At 42.4% G+C, this 20938-nt stretch overlaps 1 protein-coding gene across 9 annotated transcripts in view; it reads right to left on the bottom strand.

Moving 5' to 3' along the window:
* Window positions 1–135: 135 nt before the first annotated feature.
* Window positions 136–20938, bottom strand: part of DCP1B (decapping mRNA 1B) — a 66909-nt gene continuing 46106 nt past the window's right edge. For 4 of the 9 annotated variants that reach the window (XM_033223264.1, XM_033223260.1, XM_033223263.1 and 1 more), the window contains 4 exons: window positions 16876–17004; window positions 13870–14739; window positions 10487–10735; window positions 7489–7719 (listed from right to left, as the gene is read on the bottom strand). In XM_033223264.1, coding sequence (XP_033079155.1) covers window positions 7639–7719; window positions 10487–10735; window positions 13870–14739; window positions 16876–17004 — 1329 coding nt within the window. In that variant the 3' untranslated portion in view covers window positions 7489–7638. Of the gene's footprint in view, window positions 346–7488; window positions 7720–10126; window positions 10256–10486; window positions 11816–12814; window positions 13531–13869; window positions 14740–16875; window positions 17005–20938 lie in introns of those variants that run through there. The other 5 variants (XR_004440102.1, XM_033223261.1, XR_004440103.1 and 2 more) reach the window with 5 other exon arrangements.

The raw sequence follows: 20938 nt of genomic DNA, 5'->3' as shown, positions 1-20938 counted from the left end.
ACTCACTAGAGAAAGTCCTTTTGTACAAAGACACTCTCATCTGCTCTGCTGTGTAGAAGAAATAAGTACGCCATCACCAACTGCCCTTTAAAGGCTGCCTTCGTCTTTGGTCTAAATGAATTGGGCCTGTCCCTTTTGAAATGATTTATTCCAGTGAAGGATGGAGAATTTATTATTTTTCAAAACAGATGACTGTGGTGTTGACCTAGAAAGGCCTGACTGAAGCCTGCAGGGTAGGTCTGACCGTGCTGGGCTTGGGTTTGTTCCTCTGTTGCATCAGAACATGGGCACCTTTTCACATCAGGTACTGCGACTGATATTCCTTTCTGTGCTGTTTACTCAATTCTGAAGCAAAAGAAGAAATATTTCAGGAAATTAATCATTTGTTACTGCAAATATGTTAGGAACATTAAGTATGGAATTCATCTCTCCTTAGCTAGTGAGGCAACTCTAAACATGTCATTAAGATCAAAGATATATTTTTCAGGTTGCTAGCAGTTAAGCAGATCATTGATTTTGTCCCGTTTTTGTACATGCGTTGCTGAAGCAAGCACTATTATCATTGGCTTTGGAATAACAGATCCAGGTGCGTCTCTGTCCTTGCCCCGTTCTCCTTACAAGACTATTGAGATTCCATATATGCAATTATTAGTTTCAAGTGTTTTGTGAAAACTCTGCATGGTTTATCACTATGTTAGATGTTGTAGGTGATACCAAAGAAACAGAAGAACTTAGCACTTCCTAAGTGTTGGAGGATAACACAGTAGACTCCTCGCCAAGGTCCGGCACATAACAAGGGTTCAGTAACAGTCAATCCCTTTTCCACCCACCCTTTCTCTTCACAAGAAAAAGCACCCTCCTGCGGAAGAGTAGGGAGGTGGTGTTCTAACAATGCTTTCACTTGATGGCATGGCTGAACAAAGGTCTAGCGCTTCAAGTCCAAGCCTAGGTCTCAGAAACTGTAGGGAAACCTGTTTTCCTCATGCTTCCATTTTATGAACTATAAAATGAGAATAAAACACCTGCCTACTGTGCAGTAATCGAAGATCTTTTTATTATCCGAGAATAAGAGGGGCTATAGAAATGCAAAGCTTTATTTATTACGAATACTCAGCAGGGACTGATTCCCATACATACTCTTAACAACTTGGCAGGGGCTCTTCCGACTCCTTCTAAGATTAAGCTCCTCATCTCTGTGAACATAAAACTCGATCTGCTACACAGCTTGCGGATCATGACGCCCTGAACATCACAGTCACAATCTCCTGTGCCCTCCCCCTCAGCATGTTCTGTGAAGGGTGATATACTATCCATTCGGAAGCTTAGGCGGGCACATCCTGCTGCTTGGGTCCCAAAGAAATACCATGGGCTGGATGGATGAAGTGTTGCTGGAAATCTGGGCCATTTGTCAACTCCTAGAACATCCTCTAGAAACCAGCTATAAATACCTTTAGAAATAACTTCCTTCAAAGGATTGGGTAAAACATGCCAAGTGGGTTTTTACAAATGAAAGGTTTACTTTGTCTGGTAAAAGAAAACCGTCATTACTTCCAAAGGCTCATTAAAGCCTTTGTAGGCTAACTGGTGGGACGACACTGCCCCCTGGTGGTCGGCGTGCACTGTGCACATTGAGCTCCCTGATGGAAATGACACACTGCTCAAAGGACAGCCCTTCCCACGGAGACACTGATTCTTCTAAAGGGGCCCCACACACGCAAGGAAACATACTTTACACTTAGCATTAGTGTGACCTGAGCAAAGAACTTTCCTGCCCACTCAATTCTTGGTACCAGGTGTACTGAAGGACATGATTTCTAAAAGCAAAAACACATAAAACACTTGAAAGGCAGGCCTGGTGGTGACAAAATCTCTCAGCATTTGCTTGCCTGTAAAGGATTTTATTTCTCCTTCGCTTATGAAGCTTAGTTTGGCTAGATATGACATTCTGGGTTGAAAATTCTATTCTTTTTTTTTTCTTTTTTGAGACGGAGTCTTGCTCTGTCGCCCAGGCTGGAGTGCAGTGGCCGGATCTCGGCTCACTGCAAGCTCCGCCTCCCGGGTTCACGCCATTCTCCTGCCTCAGCCTCCCGAGTAGCTGGGACGACAGGCGCCCACCACCATGCCCGGCTAGTTTTTTGTATTTTTAGTAGAGACGGGGTTTCACCGTGTTAGCCAGGATGGTCTCGATCTCCGGACCTCGTGATCTGCTCGCCTTGGCCTCCCAAAATGCTGGGATTACAGGCGTGAGCCACCACGCCTGGCCCCTGAAAATTCTATTCTTTAAGAATGTTGAATATTGGCCCCGACTCTCTTCTGGCTGGTAGGGTTTCTCCAGAGATATCCACTGTTAGTCTGATGGGCTTCCCTTTGTGGGTAACTCGACCTTTCTCTCTGGCTGCCCTTAATATTTTTTCCTTCATTTCAACCTAGGTGAATCTGACAATCATGTGTCTTGGGGTTGCTCTTCCTGAGGAGTATCTTTGTGGTGTTCTCTGTATTTCCTGATTTTGAATGTTGGCCTGCCTTGCTAGGTTGGGGAAGTTCTCCTGGATAATATCCTGAAGAGTGTTTTCCAACTTGGTTCCATTTTCCCCGTCACTTTCAGGTACACCAGTCAAATATAGGTTTGGTCTTTTCACATAGTCCCATATTTCTTGGAGACTTTATTCGTTCCTTTTCATTTTTTTTCTCAAATCTTGTCTTCATGCTTTATTTCATTAAGTTGATCTTCAATCTCTGATATCCTTTCTTTTGCTTGATCAATTCAGCTGTTGATACTTGTGTATGCTTCACGAAGTTCTCGTGCTGTTTTATTCAGCTCCATCATGTCATTTATGTTCTTCTCTAAACTGGTTATTCTAGTTAGCAATTCCTCTGACCTTTTTTCAAGGTTCCTAGCTTCCTTGCGCTGGGTTAGAACGTGCTCCTTCAGCTCGGAGGAGTTTGTTATTACTGACCTTCTGAAGTCTACTTCTGTCCATTCATTCTCCATCCAGTTTTGTTCCCTTGCTGGCGAGGAGTTGTGATCCTTTGGAGAAGAAGAGGTGTTCTGGTTTTTGGAATTTTTAGCCTTTTTGCGTTGTTTTTTTCCTCATCGTCGTGGATTTATCTTTGATGTTGGTAACCTTCGGATGGGGTTTTTGTGTGGATGTCCTTTTTGTTAATGATGGTATTCCTTTCTGTTTGTTAGTTTTCCTTCTAACAGGCCTCTCTGCTGCAGGTCTGCTGGAGTTTGCTGGAGGTCCACTCTGCACTAAATATGGAAAGGAAAAACTGGTACCAGCCACTGCAAAAAACATCAAATTGTAAAGACCACTGACATTATGAAGAAACTGCATCAACTAATGGGCAAAATAACCAGCTAGCATCATAATGACAGGATCAAGTCCACACATAACAGTATTAACCTTAAAGGTAAATCGGCTAAATGACTCGATTAAAAGACACAGACTGGCAAATTGGATAGAGTCAAGACCCATCGGTGTGCTGTATTCAGGAGACCCATCTCATGTGCAAAGACACACATAGGCTCAAAATAAAGGGATGGAGGACTATTTACCAAGCAAATGGAAAGAAAAAAAAAAAAGCAGAGGTTACAATCCTAGTCTCTGATAAAAGAGACTTTAAACCAACAAAAATCAGAAAAGACAAGGGCATTAGATAATGGTAAAGGGAACAATGCAACAAGAAGAGCTAACTATCCTAAATATATATGCACCCAACACAGGAGCACCCAGATTCATAAAGCAAGTTCCTAGAAACCTACAAAGAGACTTAAACTCCTACATAATAACACAGGGAGACTTTAACACCCCACTGTCAATATTACACAGATCAATGAGACAGAAAATTAACAAGGATATTCAGGACCTGAACTCAGCTCTGGACCAAATGAACCTAATATGCATCTACAGAACTCTCCACCCCAAATCAACAGAATATACACTCTTCTTAGCACCACATCGTACTTATTCTAAAATTGACCACATAATTGGGAGTAAAACACTCCCCAGCAAATGCAAAAGAAAGGAAATCATAACAAACAGCCTCTCAGACCACAGTGCAATCAAGTTAGAGCTCGGGATTAAGAAACTCACTCAAAACTGCACGACTACATGGAAACTGAACAACCTGCTCCTGAATGACTACTGGGTACATAACAAAATTAAGGCAGAAATAAATAAGTTCTTTGAAAGCAGTGAAAACAAAGACATAACGCACCGGCTAAAGCAGTGTTTATTTATAGCACTAAATGCCCACAGGAGAAAGCGGGAATGATCTAAAATCGACACCCTAACATCACAATTAAAAGAACTAGAGAAACAAGAGCAAACAAATTCAAAAGCTAGCATAAGACAAGAAATAACTAGAATCAGAACAGAACTGAAGGAGACAGAAACACGAAAAAAACCTTAAAAAAAAAAAACGAATCCATGAGCTGGTTTTTTGAAAACATTAACAAAATAGATAGACCACTAGCCAGACTAGTATAGAAGAAAAGAGAGAAGAATCAAATAGACATAATAAAAAATGATAAAGGGGATATCACCACTGATCCCAAAGAAGCACAAACTACCATCAGAGAATACTATAAACACCTCTATGCAAATAAACTAGATAATCTAGAAGAAATGGATAAACTCCTGGACACACACACCCTCCCAAGACTAAACCAGGAAGAAGTTGAATCCCTAAATAGACCAATAACAAGTTCTGAAATTGAGGCAGTAATTAACAGCCTATCAACCAAAAAAAGCCCAGGACCAGATGGATTCACAGCCTAATTCTACCAGAGGTACAAATAGGAGCTGGTATCATTCCTTCTGAAACTATTCCAAACAACAGAAAAAGAGGGACTCCTCCCTAACTCATTTTATTAGTCCAACATCATCTTGATAACAAAACCTGGCAGAGACACAACAAAAAAAAGAAAATTTCAGGTCAATATCCCTGATGAACATTAAAGCAAAAATCCTCAATAAAATACTGGCAAACTGAATCCAGCAGGACATCAAAAAGCTTATCCACCACGATCATGTCGGCTTCATCCCTGGGATGCAAGGCTGGTTCAATGTATACAAATCAATAAATGTAATCCATCACATAAACATAACCAATGACAAAAACTACATGATTATCTCAATAGATCAGAAAAGGCCTTTGATAAAATCCAACACTGCTTCATGCTAAAAACTCTCAATAAACTAGGTATTGAAGGAACGTATCTCAAAATAACAAGAGCTATTTATGACAAACCCACAGCCAATATCATACTTAATAGGCAAAAGTTGGAAGCATTTCCTTTGAAAACTGGCACAAGACAAGGATGCCCTCTCTCACCACTCCCATTCAACATAGTATTGGAAGTTCTGGCCACGGCAATCAGACAAGAGAAAGAAATGAAGGGTATTCACAAACAGGAATAGAGGAAGTCAAATTGTCTCTGTTGGCAGATGACATGATTGTATATTTAGAAAACCCCATCGTCTCAGCCCAAAATCTCCTTAAGCTGATAATCAACGTCAGCAAAGTCTCAGGATACAAAATCAATGTGCAAAAATAGCAAGCGTTCCTATATACCAATAATAAACAGCCAAATCATGAGTGAACTCCCATTCACAATTGATACAAAGAGAATAAAATACCTAGGAATACAACTTGCAAGGGATGTGAAGGACTTCTTCAAGGAGAACTACAAACCACTGCTCAAGGAAATAAGAGGACACAAACAGATGGAAAAACATTCCATGCTCATTGATAGGAAGAATCAATATCATCAAAATGGCCATACTGCCCAAAGTAATTTATAGATTCAATGCTATCCCCATCAAGCTACCACTGACTTGCTTCACAGAATTAGAAAAAACTACTTTAAATTTCATATGGAACCAAAAAAGAGCCCATATAGCCAAGACAATCCTAAGCAAAAAGAACAAAGTTGGAGGCATCACACTACCTGACTTCAAACTATACTATAAACTATACTTCAAACTATACAGTAACAAAAACAGCATGGTACTGGTACCAGAACAGATATATAGACCAATGGAACAGAACAGAGGCCTCAGAAATAATGCCACACATCCACAACCCTCTGATCTTTGACAAACCTGACAAAAACAAGCAATGGGGAAAGGATTCCCTATTTAATAAATGATGTTGGGAAAACTGGCTAGCCATACGCAGAAAACTGGAACTGGATCCCTTCCTTACATCTTATACAACAATTAACTCAAGATGGATTAAAGACTTAAACGTAAGACCTAAAACCGTAAAAATCCTAGAAGAAAACCCACGCAATACCATTCAGGACATAGGCATGGGCAAGGACTTCATGACTAAAACACCAAGAGCAATGGCAACAAAAGCCAAAATTGATAAATGGGATTTGATTAAACTAAAGAGTTTCTGCACAGCAAAAGAAACTATCATCAGAGTGAACAGGATGGGAGAAAATTTTTGCCATCTACCCATCTGACAAAGGGCTAATATCCAGAATCTACAAAGAACTTAAACAAATTTACAAGAAAAAACAAACAACCCCATCAAAAAGTGGGCAAAGTATATGAACAGACACTTCTCAAAAGAAGACATTTATGTGGCCAACAAACATATGAAAAAAAGCTCATCATCACTGGTCATTAGGGAAATGCAAATCAAAACCACAATGAGATACCATCTCACACCAGTTAGAATGGTGATCACTAAAAAGTCAGGAAACAACAGATCCTGGAGAGGATGTGGAGAAATAGGAATGCTTTTACACTGTTGGTGGAAGTGTAAATTAGTTCAACCATTGTGGAAGACAGTGTGGTGATTCCTCAAGGATCTAGAACCAGAAATACCATTTGACCCAGCAATCCCATTACTGGGTATATACCCAAAAGATTATAACTAATTATTACCCATTACTGGATATATATCCAAAGGATTATAACTCTACCTATTACAGGGTATATACACAAAGGATTGTAACTCTACTATAATTAAAGGATTATCATTCTACTATAAAGACACATGCACATGTATGTTTACTACAGCACTATTCACAATAGCAAAGACTTGGAACCAACCCAAATGTCCATCAATGACAGACTGGATAAAGAAAATGTGGCACATATACACCACGGAATACTATGCAGCCATAAAAAAGAATGAGTTCATGTCCTTTGCAGGGACATGGATGAAGCTGGAAACCATCATTCTCAGCAAACTAACACAGGAACAGAAAACCAAACACCACATGTTCTCACTCACAAGTGGCAGCTGAACAATGAGAACACATGGACACAGGGAGGCGAATGTCACATACTGGGACCTGTCGCGGAGTGGGGGACTAGCGGAGGAATAGCATTAGGAGAAATACCTAATGTAGATGATGGGTTGATGGGTGCAGTAAACCAAGGTACGTGTATATCTATGTAACAAACCTGCATGTTCTGTGCATGTATCACAGAACTTAAAGTATAATAATAAAAAACACTTGACTATAAAAAAAATCTGAAACATTTTACTTCATATTATACATACTTTTTTAAAAAAAGGCAGAAACATTGAAGGAAACAACACTCAACATGAAAGAACCTTGTGCCAGAGTTCTAGAAGGACCTTGAAAATCAGTTTTAAACGGACTTGCTGTCACATAGTCTTTTTCATGGCTGCTTGAGTCATGCTGAAGAGATAGGCTTCATAGATTATATTTAAGAAGTTGTCATCGTTCTGGAAAACAAATCGAAAGACCCAAGAGAATGTAACTTGGTTGGCAGACACCAAAGCTTCCTCTGTCTTAGAGCTGAACTGGCATTTGGAGGCTGAGACACTCATCTCTCCCTGTCTGATCTAACAGCTGGTGGTTTTTAATTGCACGTGTGAATGTTCAGTGGGGCTGACGGCAAGGCTGGACAGAGCTGATGGTTTTCCACGGCCGGTACGCACAGTAGCAAGAGCTCATTACGTGCAGCACAGATGGGCAGCCCAGCCACATGGCAGCATGGAGCAAGGTTTACTCAAGCACAGCCTGAGTCTGCGGCATGAAAAGACATGGCGTTAGGAGGACGTGATCCAAGTCAGTGGTCTCAAAGTTTGGTTCAGAGATTGTTGTGGTGTGTTTTTGATTCCTTGTTTTTGGGGTTTTTCAGACTGGAGCTCACTCTGTCACCCAAGCTAAAGTGCAGTGGTCCCATCATAGCTCACTGCAGCCTCCACCTCATGGGTTCAAGCGATCCTCCCACCTCAGCCTCGGGAGTAGCTAGGGCTACAGTTGCATGCTACTGTGACTGGCTTTTCTTTCTTTTGTTAAGACGGGATCTCACTATGTTGCTCAGGGTGGTCTTGAACTCCTGGGCTCAAGTGATCCTCCCACTTTGGCCCCCCAAGTGTTAGGATTACAGGCATGAGCCAATGTGGTTCTTAAAGGCCCTCCAAGTCACCTACAATGTGTCTACTTTGTTTTGGGCATTACTTAGGATTGTACTTGCAATATGCTTCATCAATACGTCATCAAAGCCAATGTAAGTCTTCCCATAAGTTATGGAAAGTTTCTGGCCTTTGCAAGTGGGCAGGAGTAAGACTGGTAATCTCTGGGCTCTTTTGCCTGGCTAAGAAGTGAGAATCATGGTCTAATCAGTGGTTTTCCTCATTTTTTAATTCTAGAGACTTCTCCCTCCCACCCAAATTCTTTACAGTGTTAGTAATTCACCCACACTCCACATTCCCCCTTCCTTCTCTCTTGGCACCCCATATAGAGTTAGCATCATTCTCATGTAATGAAGGGAGTGATGTTATCCCTCTTTTTCCTACAAAGTAGTCACAAAGTTCCTATGCATGAGACTGTGTCCTAACAAGAGGCCGAGACTAAAAACAGACTGCTTGAGTGACTGGGAATACGAGGTGTGGTACATGGGAAGAAGTACAATGCATGCAGAGAGTGGAGGGAAGGGGAATGTAATTTTTAACCTGCCATGTTCAGCAACTACTCTGGAGTAACAGAGTCTCAAGACGATGTGAATGGAATCAGCCAGAAAACATATGAATCTTTTAAATTCAAACTTAAGAAATTGGCTCAAAGTAAAGAGGTTCACAGACGTCCTATCTAATTCCTCAGGAACTTACCATGAATAGCTTTAAAAGGTGGCAAGTATTTTTATCCTGATACTTACTTATGAATTAGTAAGGCTCAATCATTTGCCGTATTTATCTCTGATTGCTACTATGCTTCTGCTGATTTCTAGCCCCATTCCTTTCATTCTCCCTCAAACGTTTCCTTCTTTTGTAGTCTCACTACGTTGCTCAGGCTGGTCTCAACCTCCTGGCCTCAAGCAATGCTCCCACCTTGGCTTCCCAAAGTGCTGGGATTACAGGCATGAGCAGCCACTGCGCCTGGCCAACATGTGACCTTTTAAAAAATGTTGCACTGATCGAGACCATTGTCTTTTTGAGTAGGATAAGACAACCACAGAAGGGGCTGGCCTGCGCTCTCAAGCACATCTGATGCTTAAGCAAAGTACCACGAAAGTTTTCTTAAAGACTATCTACCAAAAAGACACTTAAATATGTTAACTGGGGTGTCTGAAGTCTGTCTGGCTACAGATGTTCCCCTTTTCAAGGACTACCATTGATTTTTTGGGTGTGCTTTGCTAGGGCACCTGTGCTGAATGTTCTCCCGAGGCTGGTCCCTGGTAACATTCAAGGCCCACGCGAGAGTACGTGGGAAGTGGCACTCGGGGGCCAGGCTAGGGGGCATCCCAGCTCTGCTTATAGTTCTGTGCCTCAGGTTGCTCAGCCTCAGTTTCCTTGTCTGTAGAATGGGAAAAATAACAGGGTTGTTGTGTAAAGGAGTGAATGAGTTAATAGGTATGTAGCACTCAAAACAGGGCCCGGCACCAGCTCTGTGGAGTGCTAGCTATTACAGCACTCATTAGTATTTCATAATTTCATAGACAAGTGAGGCAAGTGGCTCACAAGGAGTCCTGTCACTCCATCCCGTCCTAATGAGCAGGTTTCAAAATGACTTATAAAACACACCTGTAGCAGCCATGGCCATTACTTGCTTCCCTCCCTGTTTTCCACTCGCTCAGTGGCCTGTTCCCCACTCAGCAGACAGCCCCTTGCCCAGGACTGCTCCTACCTCTACTTCCCAGTGGTGAGTTTTCTGTCTGGGCCCCCGGTAGCACCCAGGGTCCTCGCAGGGACTGCTTAATTCTCAGTGTATGTTTCCTTCTCTTCTGACAGGTGACAGCTTGGCGGCCTTACAGTCCTTCAAATTACAAAATCCTTGAAAAGCTGAGACACCCAAAGCCATACTTGGTATTATAAATAACACCTAGCTAACTGAGCACAGAAGCCGCTGGGGTCAGGATGAGGTGTTACGCACACCTGCTAGTCTCACAGAAGCTAAGCAGGCTTTGGCTGAGTCTTTACCTCATAGTTGCAGCCAGGAGGCCAACAGGTGCAGTCAGGTGCAAAGGGAGAGGGCGTGCCCGCTTACCTGAATGAGGTACAGCAGTGCCTCCTGGAGCTGGAGCTTGGTGAGTGGGCTGCTGGTGATCACGGAGGGCTCCGGGCCCTGTATGGGCAGGAGGAGGCTGGTGGCGGCAGCAGGTGGCTCCTGGCCTCCCACAGGCAAGGGGCCGCTCTCCCTTTCCTTTGGCGGGACAGAAGTGGGTTGTGCGAACACCATGGGGGACATGAGCAGAGAAGGAGCTGCTGTAGCAGGGACGCACCGAGGTGAGATGACCTGCTCACAGGAAATACACAGAGGGCGGGGCTCAGGAGCAGCTCACGGCCTCGCAGCAAATACACACAGAGGGCGGGGCTCAGGAGCAGCTCACGGCATGACAACTTGCAGCGGCAAATACAGGTGGTCTAAGCATTCCCTGTCCACAGCTTCCCTAGCTGAGAAGTCTACGGGTAACTGATTCTTGTTCCACTCTCCGCGCACCTTCCTTGGCATCACTGAGCAGCTCTGGTATGGTCTGCTGTGGCGGCTGCTCCCACTGCATAGGAAGCTTGGCCTCTGGGTGACAGCTTATTTTTCAGGCTACTAGTATTTGGCAAGTGCATTTAGGACTCCTGATCTTTTCCTTAGACCTGGCTGTCCATGACTCCGCCCTAAAAGTCTCACAACCTATGTGACCTGCCACCCTTGTTAGGGGCCTACCCATTTCCCCTCCTGACCTGGAGCACAGGAGGCACTGTGAGAGCAACTCCCCTCCTCCTGCGGCCTCACTCACTTCTCATTGGGAGGGAGACTGATGTGTGGGTTCCACCCCTTCTGGGTCCTTCCCTGACACGACCTGCCTGTCTGCAGAGAGCCCGCGTCTTCAGCTTCTGCAGCTGATGTGTTTGGGGTGACCCAGGCTGCCTGTTGCTCAGCCCTGCCAGGGCCTGTCTGGTGAGTCTAACTCCCTTGGCAAACAGACCTGAAACCAAGTTTTCTAACAGCCCTTTCAGTTATGCAAGTGACATTTTGATCCTTACCTGACTGACTCCTACAGCTATCATTTGCTTCTAACTCAGGGAAGAAAAAGAATGTTATTTATCAGCCTCCGAACTCCCCAAAAGAACTCCTAAGAGGGAGGCACGGAGGCCAGCAAGCTAGAAGTTGCTGTAATTTTATCATCAATCCCTTAGCATCTCTTTGAGCAAAAGTTGGCCTAGAGGAAGGCAGGCTGTTTCTTTTAACTTGTCCCTACGTGACATTTCGAGGAGCGGTGCTGAGCAGTGATGCTCCCGGAGGAGGAGTCAGGCATTCTGAGCACAGCGTGGGCTGCTGCAGTGCTTGCCTTTCTCACTTGGCTCTTGATATTTGTGAGTACTGAAAAGTCAAAGGAGTTGTACATCAGAAATTTAAGTCAGACTATATTCACCCCATTCTTCTAATTCTAAATCTTCAAAGAGAAAAAAGCAGACATTTTTAAAAGAGGGTCAATAACACTGAAATGAGGGGAGTGGGAGTTACAAATATTGTTCCTATAGCAGTCAGTACTCAGATTTGGGATGTTAATAAATAATAAATGAGAACACTTTGACTCAGGGGCTCACAAAGACTTTTGGTACATGCCTAAGATCTTTGTTTTCACAAAACTGAATTTTTTGTTTTGAGACAGGGTCTCACTCTATTGCCCAGGCTGGAATGCAGTGGTGTGAACATCGTTGACTGCAGCCTCAACCTCTTGGGCTCAAGCAGTCTTCGCACTTCAGCCTCCCAAGTAGCTGGGACCACAGTGGCGTGCCACCACACCTGGCTAATTAAAATCAAAAAATTCTTGTAGAGACAGGGTCTCACTATGTTGCCCAGGCTGGTCTGAAACTCCTGGGTTCAAGTGATTCTCCCATCTTAACCTCCCAAAGTGCTAGGATTATAGGCATGAGTCACCATGCCCAGCCAGAAGTGAAAGATTTTTGAGAAACTGTTATAAATTACATAATAGGTCAGGTGCAGTGGCTCACGACTGTAATCCCAGCACTTTGGGAACCCGAGGTGGGTGGATCACCTGAGGTCAAGAGGTCAAGACCAGCCTGGCCAACATGGTGACACCCCATCTCTACTAAAAAAACACAAAAAATTAGCCGGGTATGGTGGCAGGTGCCTGTAATCCCTGCGACTCAGGAGGCTGAGGCAGGAGAATCACTTGAACCCAGGAGGTGGAGGTTGCAGTGAGCCGAGATCGCACAGTTGTACTCCAGCCTGGCAACAAGAGTGAGACTCCGTTTCAAAAAACAAAAAAAAGATACATAACAAAACATGACAAAGGGCCAGTGATTATATATGTGATACACAGGCAGAACTTTCCGATTTTTAAACCCAATGTACTTTCAATGAATGTGTTCCAATCCAAAGGGAAAACAATTCGGTGTCAGATCTCCAGATGTTACCTACAGGCAGATGTGGTTTCCTCACTGTCCCAAGTCAGTGATAGACATGGAGAAGCGTCTTCCCCAAAGGACAGAATATTTCTAAAAACGGTCATATTCTCCCTCTCTGGCAGTTTGTGTGGGGGGTGGAGGTGGGTGGCATGCGTATCTCTCCTGATCTTCTGTAGGCTATACTGACGATACAGAGAAGGATAAAAACAGGCCGCACCTTTAAGGAGGAAATATGCTGTTTTTTGTTTATTTCAAGAACCTACAGCATGGGCTGTGGGTACAGGTAAGGGGTCTGTTTTCTTCATCATTATGTATCCACATGTAGACAATGCCTGACACATAGTAAGTGCTCAAAAATATTTACTAAATAAGTGAATAAGCAATAATTTACTGTGGACTGAAAAACAAGAAGAGGGGTCAGATGCTTGGCATTCCGGATTGATTTCAAGGCAGATCATACTAAGTTCCTATAGTCAAAACTTAGGGTTTTCTCCCATGTCTGTGTTGGTCTTCAGACCTCCTAACATTATGAAGATTTAACTCTACAAGTAAATGCTCTCAAAAAGGTGGGGGGAAGTTCTCAGATTGTTAACCAAAGTGAAGATTCTCCTTCCAGGTACAAAGTTCAGGCAATCAACATGCATGGAGGTGGCTTCTGGCACCCTGCTCCAAACAGAAATGTACGTGACACGTTGGTCCCTAGAGCACAGAAGGGGACTCTAAATTTCACTGCATTATAGTAATACCTTTTTCTTTGTCTTTTTTTTTTCTTAACAGACAGGGTCTTGGTCTGTCACCCAGGCTGGAGTGCAGTGGCACGATCATGGCTCGCTGTAACCTCCGCCTCTTGAGCTCAAGGGATTTTCCTACCTCAGCCTCCCGAGTAGCTGGGGCTATAGGCGTGTGACACCAAGCCTGGCTAAGTTTGTTTTTTTTTTTTTTAGAGACAGGGTCTTGCTATGCTGCCCAGGCTGTTTTATTTTGCCCCTGGTACAGATTTACCTGGAAAAGAGGAGTCTGCTGTTCTGTGCTGGATGTCTTGTTGATCCAGGATTCCAAGGGTTTCCCTGTTCCAGAGCTCTGAGTGAGCACAGGAAACTTAGCAGCCAAGGCTGGCCGGTTAGAGGCATGCAGCTGCTGCTCCTGCTGCACAACCTGAAGCTTCTTCAGTAACTCTTGAGGGGAGATCACTCCAGAACTGCCAGTCTGATTACCAGAGATGGGAAGTGTTTGTCTTGGGAGTGTGGACTGTTCTCTTCCACGAGCCTGACGTCCTACTGTGTGAAGTGGAAGGGAGCCATTGAAATAGGCCTGTGGTAGCTGAGTCAGACCCTTTCCTGGAGCCGCAGGGGTGACAGAAGTGGGAGCTCTGCTGCGGTTCAGGGCAGCTGAGCTGGCAGGTGCTGGTGTACTAGGGTCACACTTGTTTGCTGTCCCTGGGATACTCTGAAGTTTCTCGAACAGGTTCTGAGTTCTCGAAGCATTTTGTACACCACGAGAAATCCCACTGTTGTGAGGAGACCCTGGCTGGACAGGTCCTGTGAAAACTTCTCCCAGAGAATGGGTACTGCCATTTTCACAAGGCCGGTTTTCAGGCAGCTCTGACAGTGGGTGGAGGTCTGTGCTTCTGACCATGAGTTTCTGAATGGCTGGACAGAGCTGCTTCTCGATAGAGGGTGAGTGTCTTTTGGGTTCCTCATAGGACAGGGAGCGTACAACCGCCTGCCTAATTGGAAGCTTCTCTTGCTGCTGCGGCTGCTGCTGCTGCTGTTGGAGAGTCTGTGGAGCCTCCACAGTTTCCTGACATGTAGCTTTGTCCTGCTTCCTAAACAGAGCTGTCAAGGATAAGTGTTGGGGTTCAGGGTCTAAGGTCTGGAAAAAATAAAGATATCTGACATGAGTCTACAAACAATTTGGTTATATAAGGGAGCACTATGAAACATAACTTATCTGATGACTTATTCTATTTACAAAGGATTAGAGAGAATGAAAAAAAACTTACAATAAACTTTAAAGACCCCCTTTTTAATGTCAAAAATTTTCACAGCATGATCCCGTACACCCCCAAAACAGTTGTTACATTTTACTATCTGTTGACTGATAAAAATAGGCATAAGGTCTTCAGGGGCCTGGGGTTTCACAGATTGGGAACCACCTTGGTAGGAAATTATATGCACTAAAAAAACAAACAATCTCTTTAATAGGAAGTCCATCTAAGCCTGCAGAGTAATATGAGAATACAAAAGCACATAAGAATTTCAGAATTTCTAGTAGTTGTTCACAGAATTATGGAAATCTAGGGCTGGAAAGAAACGGAAGACTTTTAATCTAAGTTGATCCTTTCAAATATATACTGGTAGGATTTAAAAAGTCCTTGGATACATAAAATCTGCCTTGGCCCAGCCAGTTACAAAGCTATTTCCTTCCTGCTTTTTACTTATGTTGCTTTCTGCACTGTTGCACTGAGAAAACAGAAGGCCAGGCACAGTGGCTCATGCCTGTAATTCCTGCACTTTGGGAGGCCAAGGCAGGCAGACTGCTTGAGCTAAGGAGTTCAAGACCAGCCCGGGCAACATGGCGAAACCCCATCTCTACAAAAAATACAGAAATTGCCGGATGTGGCAGCACACGCCTGTAGTCCCAGTTACTTGGGAGGCTGAGGTGGGAGGATTGCTTGAGCCCAGGAGACAGAGGTTGAGTGAGCTGAGATGGTGCCACTGCACTCCAGCCCGGGTAACAGGAATGAAACCCTATCTCAAAAAAAAAAAAGAAAAGAAAAGAAAACACAAGCTTCATTTTAAAGTCAAAATATTCAGGTCTCGCTATCAAAATATAATAAAAACTTTCCATGGAAAACAAGCAATAAAAAGAAAGCTAAAAATTAGAAAGATTTCTTCTCTTTAAAAATTCAACATAAGATTTTCATTACTAGTCTTTATGTCTTTTGGCTCCATGTTCATTTTCAAAATTGATTTAAACTAATTCCTTTAAGAAAATCTTTTTAATTAGTCATAGTCGTGATAAAATGACATAGCAATATTATATTTACAATCATTAATGGGACCTGCAGATTGACAATTTTTGTCACTGCTGTACTATTCTGAAATATATATATATATATATATACATACACACACACACACTAATACAAAAGTTGATGTAATATTTCTAATTTAGATTGTAAATACAGTGACAAGTCATCATGTCTGAAGAGGAATTTTATACCACTCCTTTGGACTCTGAGCTCTCTGCAGCAGCTACCCCCATCTATTGTGCTAGCACTGCATCTGGCACAAAGGAGGTGCTCAGAAGTGTTCAATTCCATTTTGTTGCCTTGGTTGTTGTTCTCTTAGGTGGCCTGGGGAAACCACCCACCCCCAGAAGAATATGGACCCAATGTTTCTGTCATCTCTGACAATGTTATTAGTTTTCTAGGGTGTTTTTTTGTTTGTTTTTGTTTTCTGAGACATGGTCTTGCTTTCTTGCCCAGGGTAGAGTGCAGTGGCACATCTCATAGCTCACTGTAGCCTCAAACTCCTGAGCTCAAGTGATCCTCCCACCTCAGCCTCCAGAGTAGCTAGGACTACAGGTGCACACCATCATGCCGGGCTAATTTTATTGTAGAGATGGAGTCTCACTATGTTGCCCAGGCTGCTCTCGAACTTCTGGCCTCAAGTGATCCTCTTGCCTCGGCCTCCCAAAGTGCTGGGATTACAGGCTTGAGCCACTGTGCATTGTTTTTTAAAAAATACATTATCTTTTAAGGAGTTCAAGTTCACAAGAGATGAGCAAAGAATGTGGTATATGCCAAAAGTAAAAACTTTAACCCTCTTCTAGGAAGAGTAAGTTATTAATAATGAAAAAATCTGTATTTTGAAATCCCTCTTTCTTGGGTTTACCTGAAAGCATTCTTCAACAACACCAGGCCCTCCCCTGACTATATTCTGGGTCAAAGTTCTTTAAGAATTCTAGAGACACACTGAATACGACAAGCAGAGGACTCCGTACCTGGTTGGGCTGAGGTATACGCTGTTGCTGGTTTTCACTGGGTTTCACTGGAATTGGTTTGATGAGATTGGGATTGTCATAGATGGCAGAGGAACTGGTTATCTTTTTTGGCTCAGAACAGGTTTTACACTGAAACAGAAAAAAAAAAATCACCTCGTTTTTGGCTTAGAAAAGATTTAGTCTTTTTAAAAGACTACCCTTTTACTTTTTATCTAATTTGTAGATGGCTGTATTTTTGATAGATTTTCATGCACAAAACAAAATCTCTTAAATTTCTCTAAGAGCTATGTTTGAGTATAAATCAAGTTCAAATTTAATTTTTCTTAGTTGGACAATTCAGTGCTCTAAATAATACTAACACCACCAGCCTCCAGGACCAGGGTTCTTAGACACCTATATAATTGAAAGGTTCTACGCTTAATATCTCGACTATACATTTAAATATATGTAGTCTAATGCCTTTCAATGATAAACAAATATAGAAACCATTCCTTAAATAACATGTCTAGACAATTTAAGCAGCTGACTTAAAACTGGAGAGTAACAAAACAACTAAACCTTTTTTGGTCTACAAACCAAAAAGCTGACTCAAACCACTGATTTAAAAATTACTAACATCATCTTTATTTAATAAATGACTTCTTGCATAAACAGAATAATTCAAATCTGAGCGTTCTGAGCCACTTACTACAAATTAGAATTTTGTAGAGAAAGAGACAAGAGACAAATCTCATCACTTCCAACACTGACTCATTATCACATATTAATCTAACCAACCATGCAATTGCTAACACAGTAGGATTCATCACAAAAAGAGCATGGCAATGATACTGGTGTCTAGTTTGCGAAAACACTAAATAAAACAATATGGAATGCTGCTTTCTGTACGACAGACTCTCTGAAGCATCATTAGTTTCCACCGTACAGTCAAGGCCTCAGGCCCCAAAATATTCCACACTGTACCCGACATGAAATGAGATATAGACACAGTCTTGTCCCTCAGGAACCCAACATTCCCAATGTATTTTACAGTTATCAATGTGTATTTTCTAATCCAGCGATCTACGGGTGTGGCATCTATTACCACTATATGCACTGTGAGGTTAACCATACAAAACATTAATCATTTTCTTCCGGGCATTATATCAATAATTTCTATATTCAGCACAAGTATTATGTGGGACGCGAAATCACCTTATAAGTCATAAACACTGTTATTTCCAGTTCCTCTTAGGTGAATGATGGCATGGGCTGCACGGACCAACTGGCCTGGCTTTCCCAACTCATGGAAAACCAAGATAAGACAAGAATACAGGCTGAGATATAATCCCTTACACAATTCTGGCATGAAAAGCCTTGCTATTTAAAAGAACATGAATGCTTACTTTCTTTGAATGACCCTTTCTGTATTTCTTGTTTTTCTATGTTCAGAAACACTGAATTTCCGGCAAAGAAAAGCAGATTTTTCCCAGCTTCCCTATGCCCATATCCATATGGGCTAAGAGGCTGCTTTGTCTGTTAATATGCATAACCCTGATAGCTTTTCCGAGTTAAAATGTATCTCCAGAAGCTGTGTTGTGTGTCACTACAACTGTCTACCCACAAAGCCTTGCTTTTATGTAACAATTGCTCCCTCTTATCAGAGTGCTCAGAATTAATCATCCACCTCAGTAGTTTGTAGCTCATTTTCCAGTTGTTTAGTTTTCTATGCTTTCCCCGACCCAAATATCTTTAAAATCCTGGGGGAAAAACAGTTTCTGAAAAAGTATATAATGGATTCTTCACAGAGAACCTAAGGTATTTCCTTTTTTTTTTTTTTTTTTTTTGAGAGGGAGTCTCGCTCTGACACCCAAGCTGGAGTGCAGTGGCGCGATCTCAGCTCACTGCAAGCTCCACCTCCCGGGTTCACGCCATTCTCCTGCCTCAGCCTCCCCAGTAGCTGGGACTACAGGTGCCCGCCACCATACCCGGCTAATTTTTTGTATTTTTAGTAGAGACGGGGTTTCACCGTGTTAGCCAGGATGGTCTCGATCTCCTGACCTCGTGATCCGCCCATCTCGGCCTCCCAAAGTGCTGGGATTACAGGCGTGAGCCACCGCGCCTGGCAAGGCATTTCTTTAAAACCTCAAAAACTTCCTCTGTTGGATGCTGAGGTTAAAATACAATAAAACCTCAAAAAGTCTGTCATATAATGCAGTTTTAATCACACACAAATACATACATACATAAACATATGTATTTATGCCAAGAGAGACGTCTGAAACAAAATACAATAAAAGTGTACAATACAAAATACAATAAAAGTTTCTACCTTTGGGTTATAGGATTATTGGTGATTTTTCTTTTTATATTCTGTTGAATTTTATCATTCAACAAAAAAATTTCTGTAATTTCATAAATAACTCACAGCTATATCCAGAAAAGGGCCAGTGATTATTGTCTTAAACCACAAAACACAAATAGTCCACTTCTGAATACTCCAAGCCTAACTATGCAGTCTGTAGATCATTTCTGGTCCTGACTCTTGTTCTTACTAAAATTTGGTTATTTTATTGTTCACTTGCATCTCAACTAGAAATTGAATAGGGCGGATATAAAAAGACATTAAATGCAAATTTATATCTTTGCTACTTTAAAGCAGATTCACAGAAAGTTTTTTTCTCAAAAGAGAATGCACAAAATTTCGGCCAAAATAAGTTTTCAAATTATTTTATTCACCTCCTGTAAACTAGACAGACTTCACTTTACCAGTATCATATATACTGACAGCTCGACATTTTTCCTACTTCCGCTTCTTGGGATGTTCACAACTTTAAGAATTCTAGAGAGACTTAAACATAAGGCCTGAAACTATAAACCTACTGGGAGAAAACAGGAGAAAAGCTTCCTAACATCGGTCTGGGCAATGATTTTTTTGATGTGACCCTAAGGATAGGCAACAAAAGCCAAAGAGACAAATGAGATTACATCCAACCCAAAGGCTTTTGCACAGCAAAGGAAACAACAGAGTGAAGAGATGACCTATGGAGTGGAGGAAAATACCTGCACACCATACATACGATAAGAGATTCATGTCCAAAATATATAAGGAACTCAAACAACTCAACAGGAGGAAAAGAAAACAAATGTTCTGATCAAAAAATAGACAAAGGGCCTGAGTGGACACTTTTCAAAAGAAGACATACATGTGGCCAACAGGTATATGAAAATGCTCGACATCACTAATCATCAGGGAAATGCAAATTAAAACCACAGTGAGAGATCACCTCAAACCTGGTAGAATGTCTACCATCCAAAAGGCAAAACGTAAGTGTTGGCAAGGATGTACAGAAGAGGAAATCCTTGAATACTGTTGATGGGAATATTAGTTGCATAGCCATTATGGAAAACAGTACGTTGGGTCAGGCGCAGTGGCTCATGCCTGTAATCCCAGCACTTTGGGAGGCCGAGGCGGGTGGATCACAAGGTCAGGAGATCGAGACCACGGTAAAACCTCGTCTCTACTAAAAATACAAGAAAAATTAGCCGGGTGTGGTGGCGGGCGCCTGTAGTCCCAGCTACTCAGGAGGCTGAGGCAGGAGAATGGCGTGAACCTGGGAGGCGGAGCTTGCAGTGAGCCGAGATCGCGCCACTGCACTCCAGCCTGGGCGACAGAGCGAGACTCTGTCTCAAAAAAAAAAAAAAATAGTATGTTGGCCCCTCAAAACATTAGAAATAGAACTACCACATGATCGAAGAATCCCATTTCTGGGTATACATCCCAGGAAAATGAAATCAGTATGTTGAAGAGATAGCTGCATTCCTGTGTTCACCACAACACTACAATAGCCAATAGATGGAATAAACCTAAGTGTCCATCAAGGAATGAATGGATAAAGAAAACGTGGTATATAAACACAATGGAATACTATTCAGCCTTAAAAAAGAAGGAAATTCTGTCATTTGCAACAACATGGATGAACCTGGAGGACATTATATTAGGTGAAATAAACCAGGCACAGAAAGGCAAATATTGTATGATTTCACTCCCACGTGAAATCCAGAGAAGCTGAACCCATTGAAG

The sequence above is a fragment of the Trachypithecus francoisi genome, unplaced genomic scaffold (genome assembly GCF_009764315.1).
Source record: "Trachypithecus francoisi isolate TF-2019V2 unplaced genomic scaffold, Tfra_2.0 Lachesis_group11, whole genome shotgun sequence".
In the NCBI taxonomy this organism is placed as follows: Eukaryota; Metazoa; Chordata; class Mammalia; order Primates; family Cercopithecidae; genus Trachypithecus; species Trachypithecus francoisi.
Note: the sequence above shows the minus strand (reverse complement) of the source record. Positions and strands in the feature narration are given on the sequence as shown.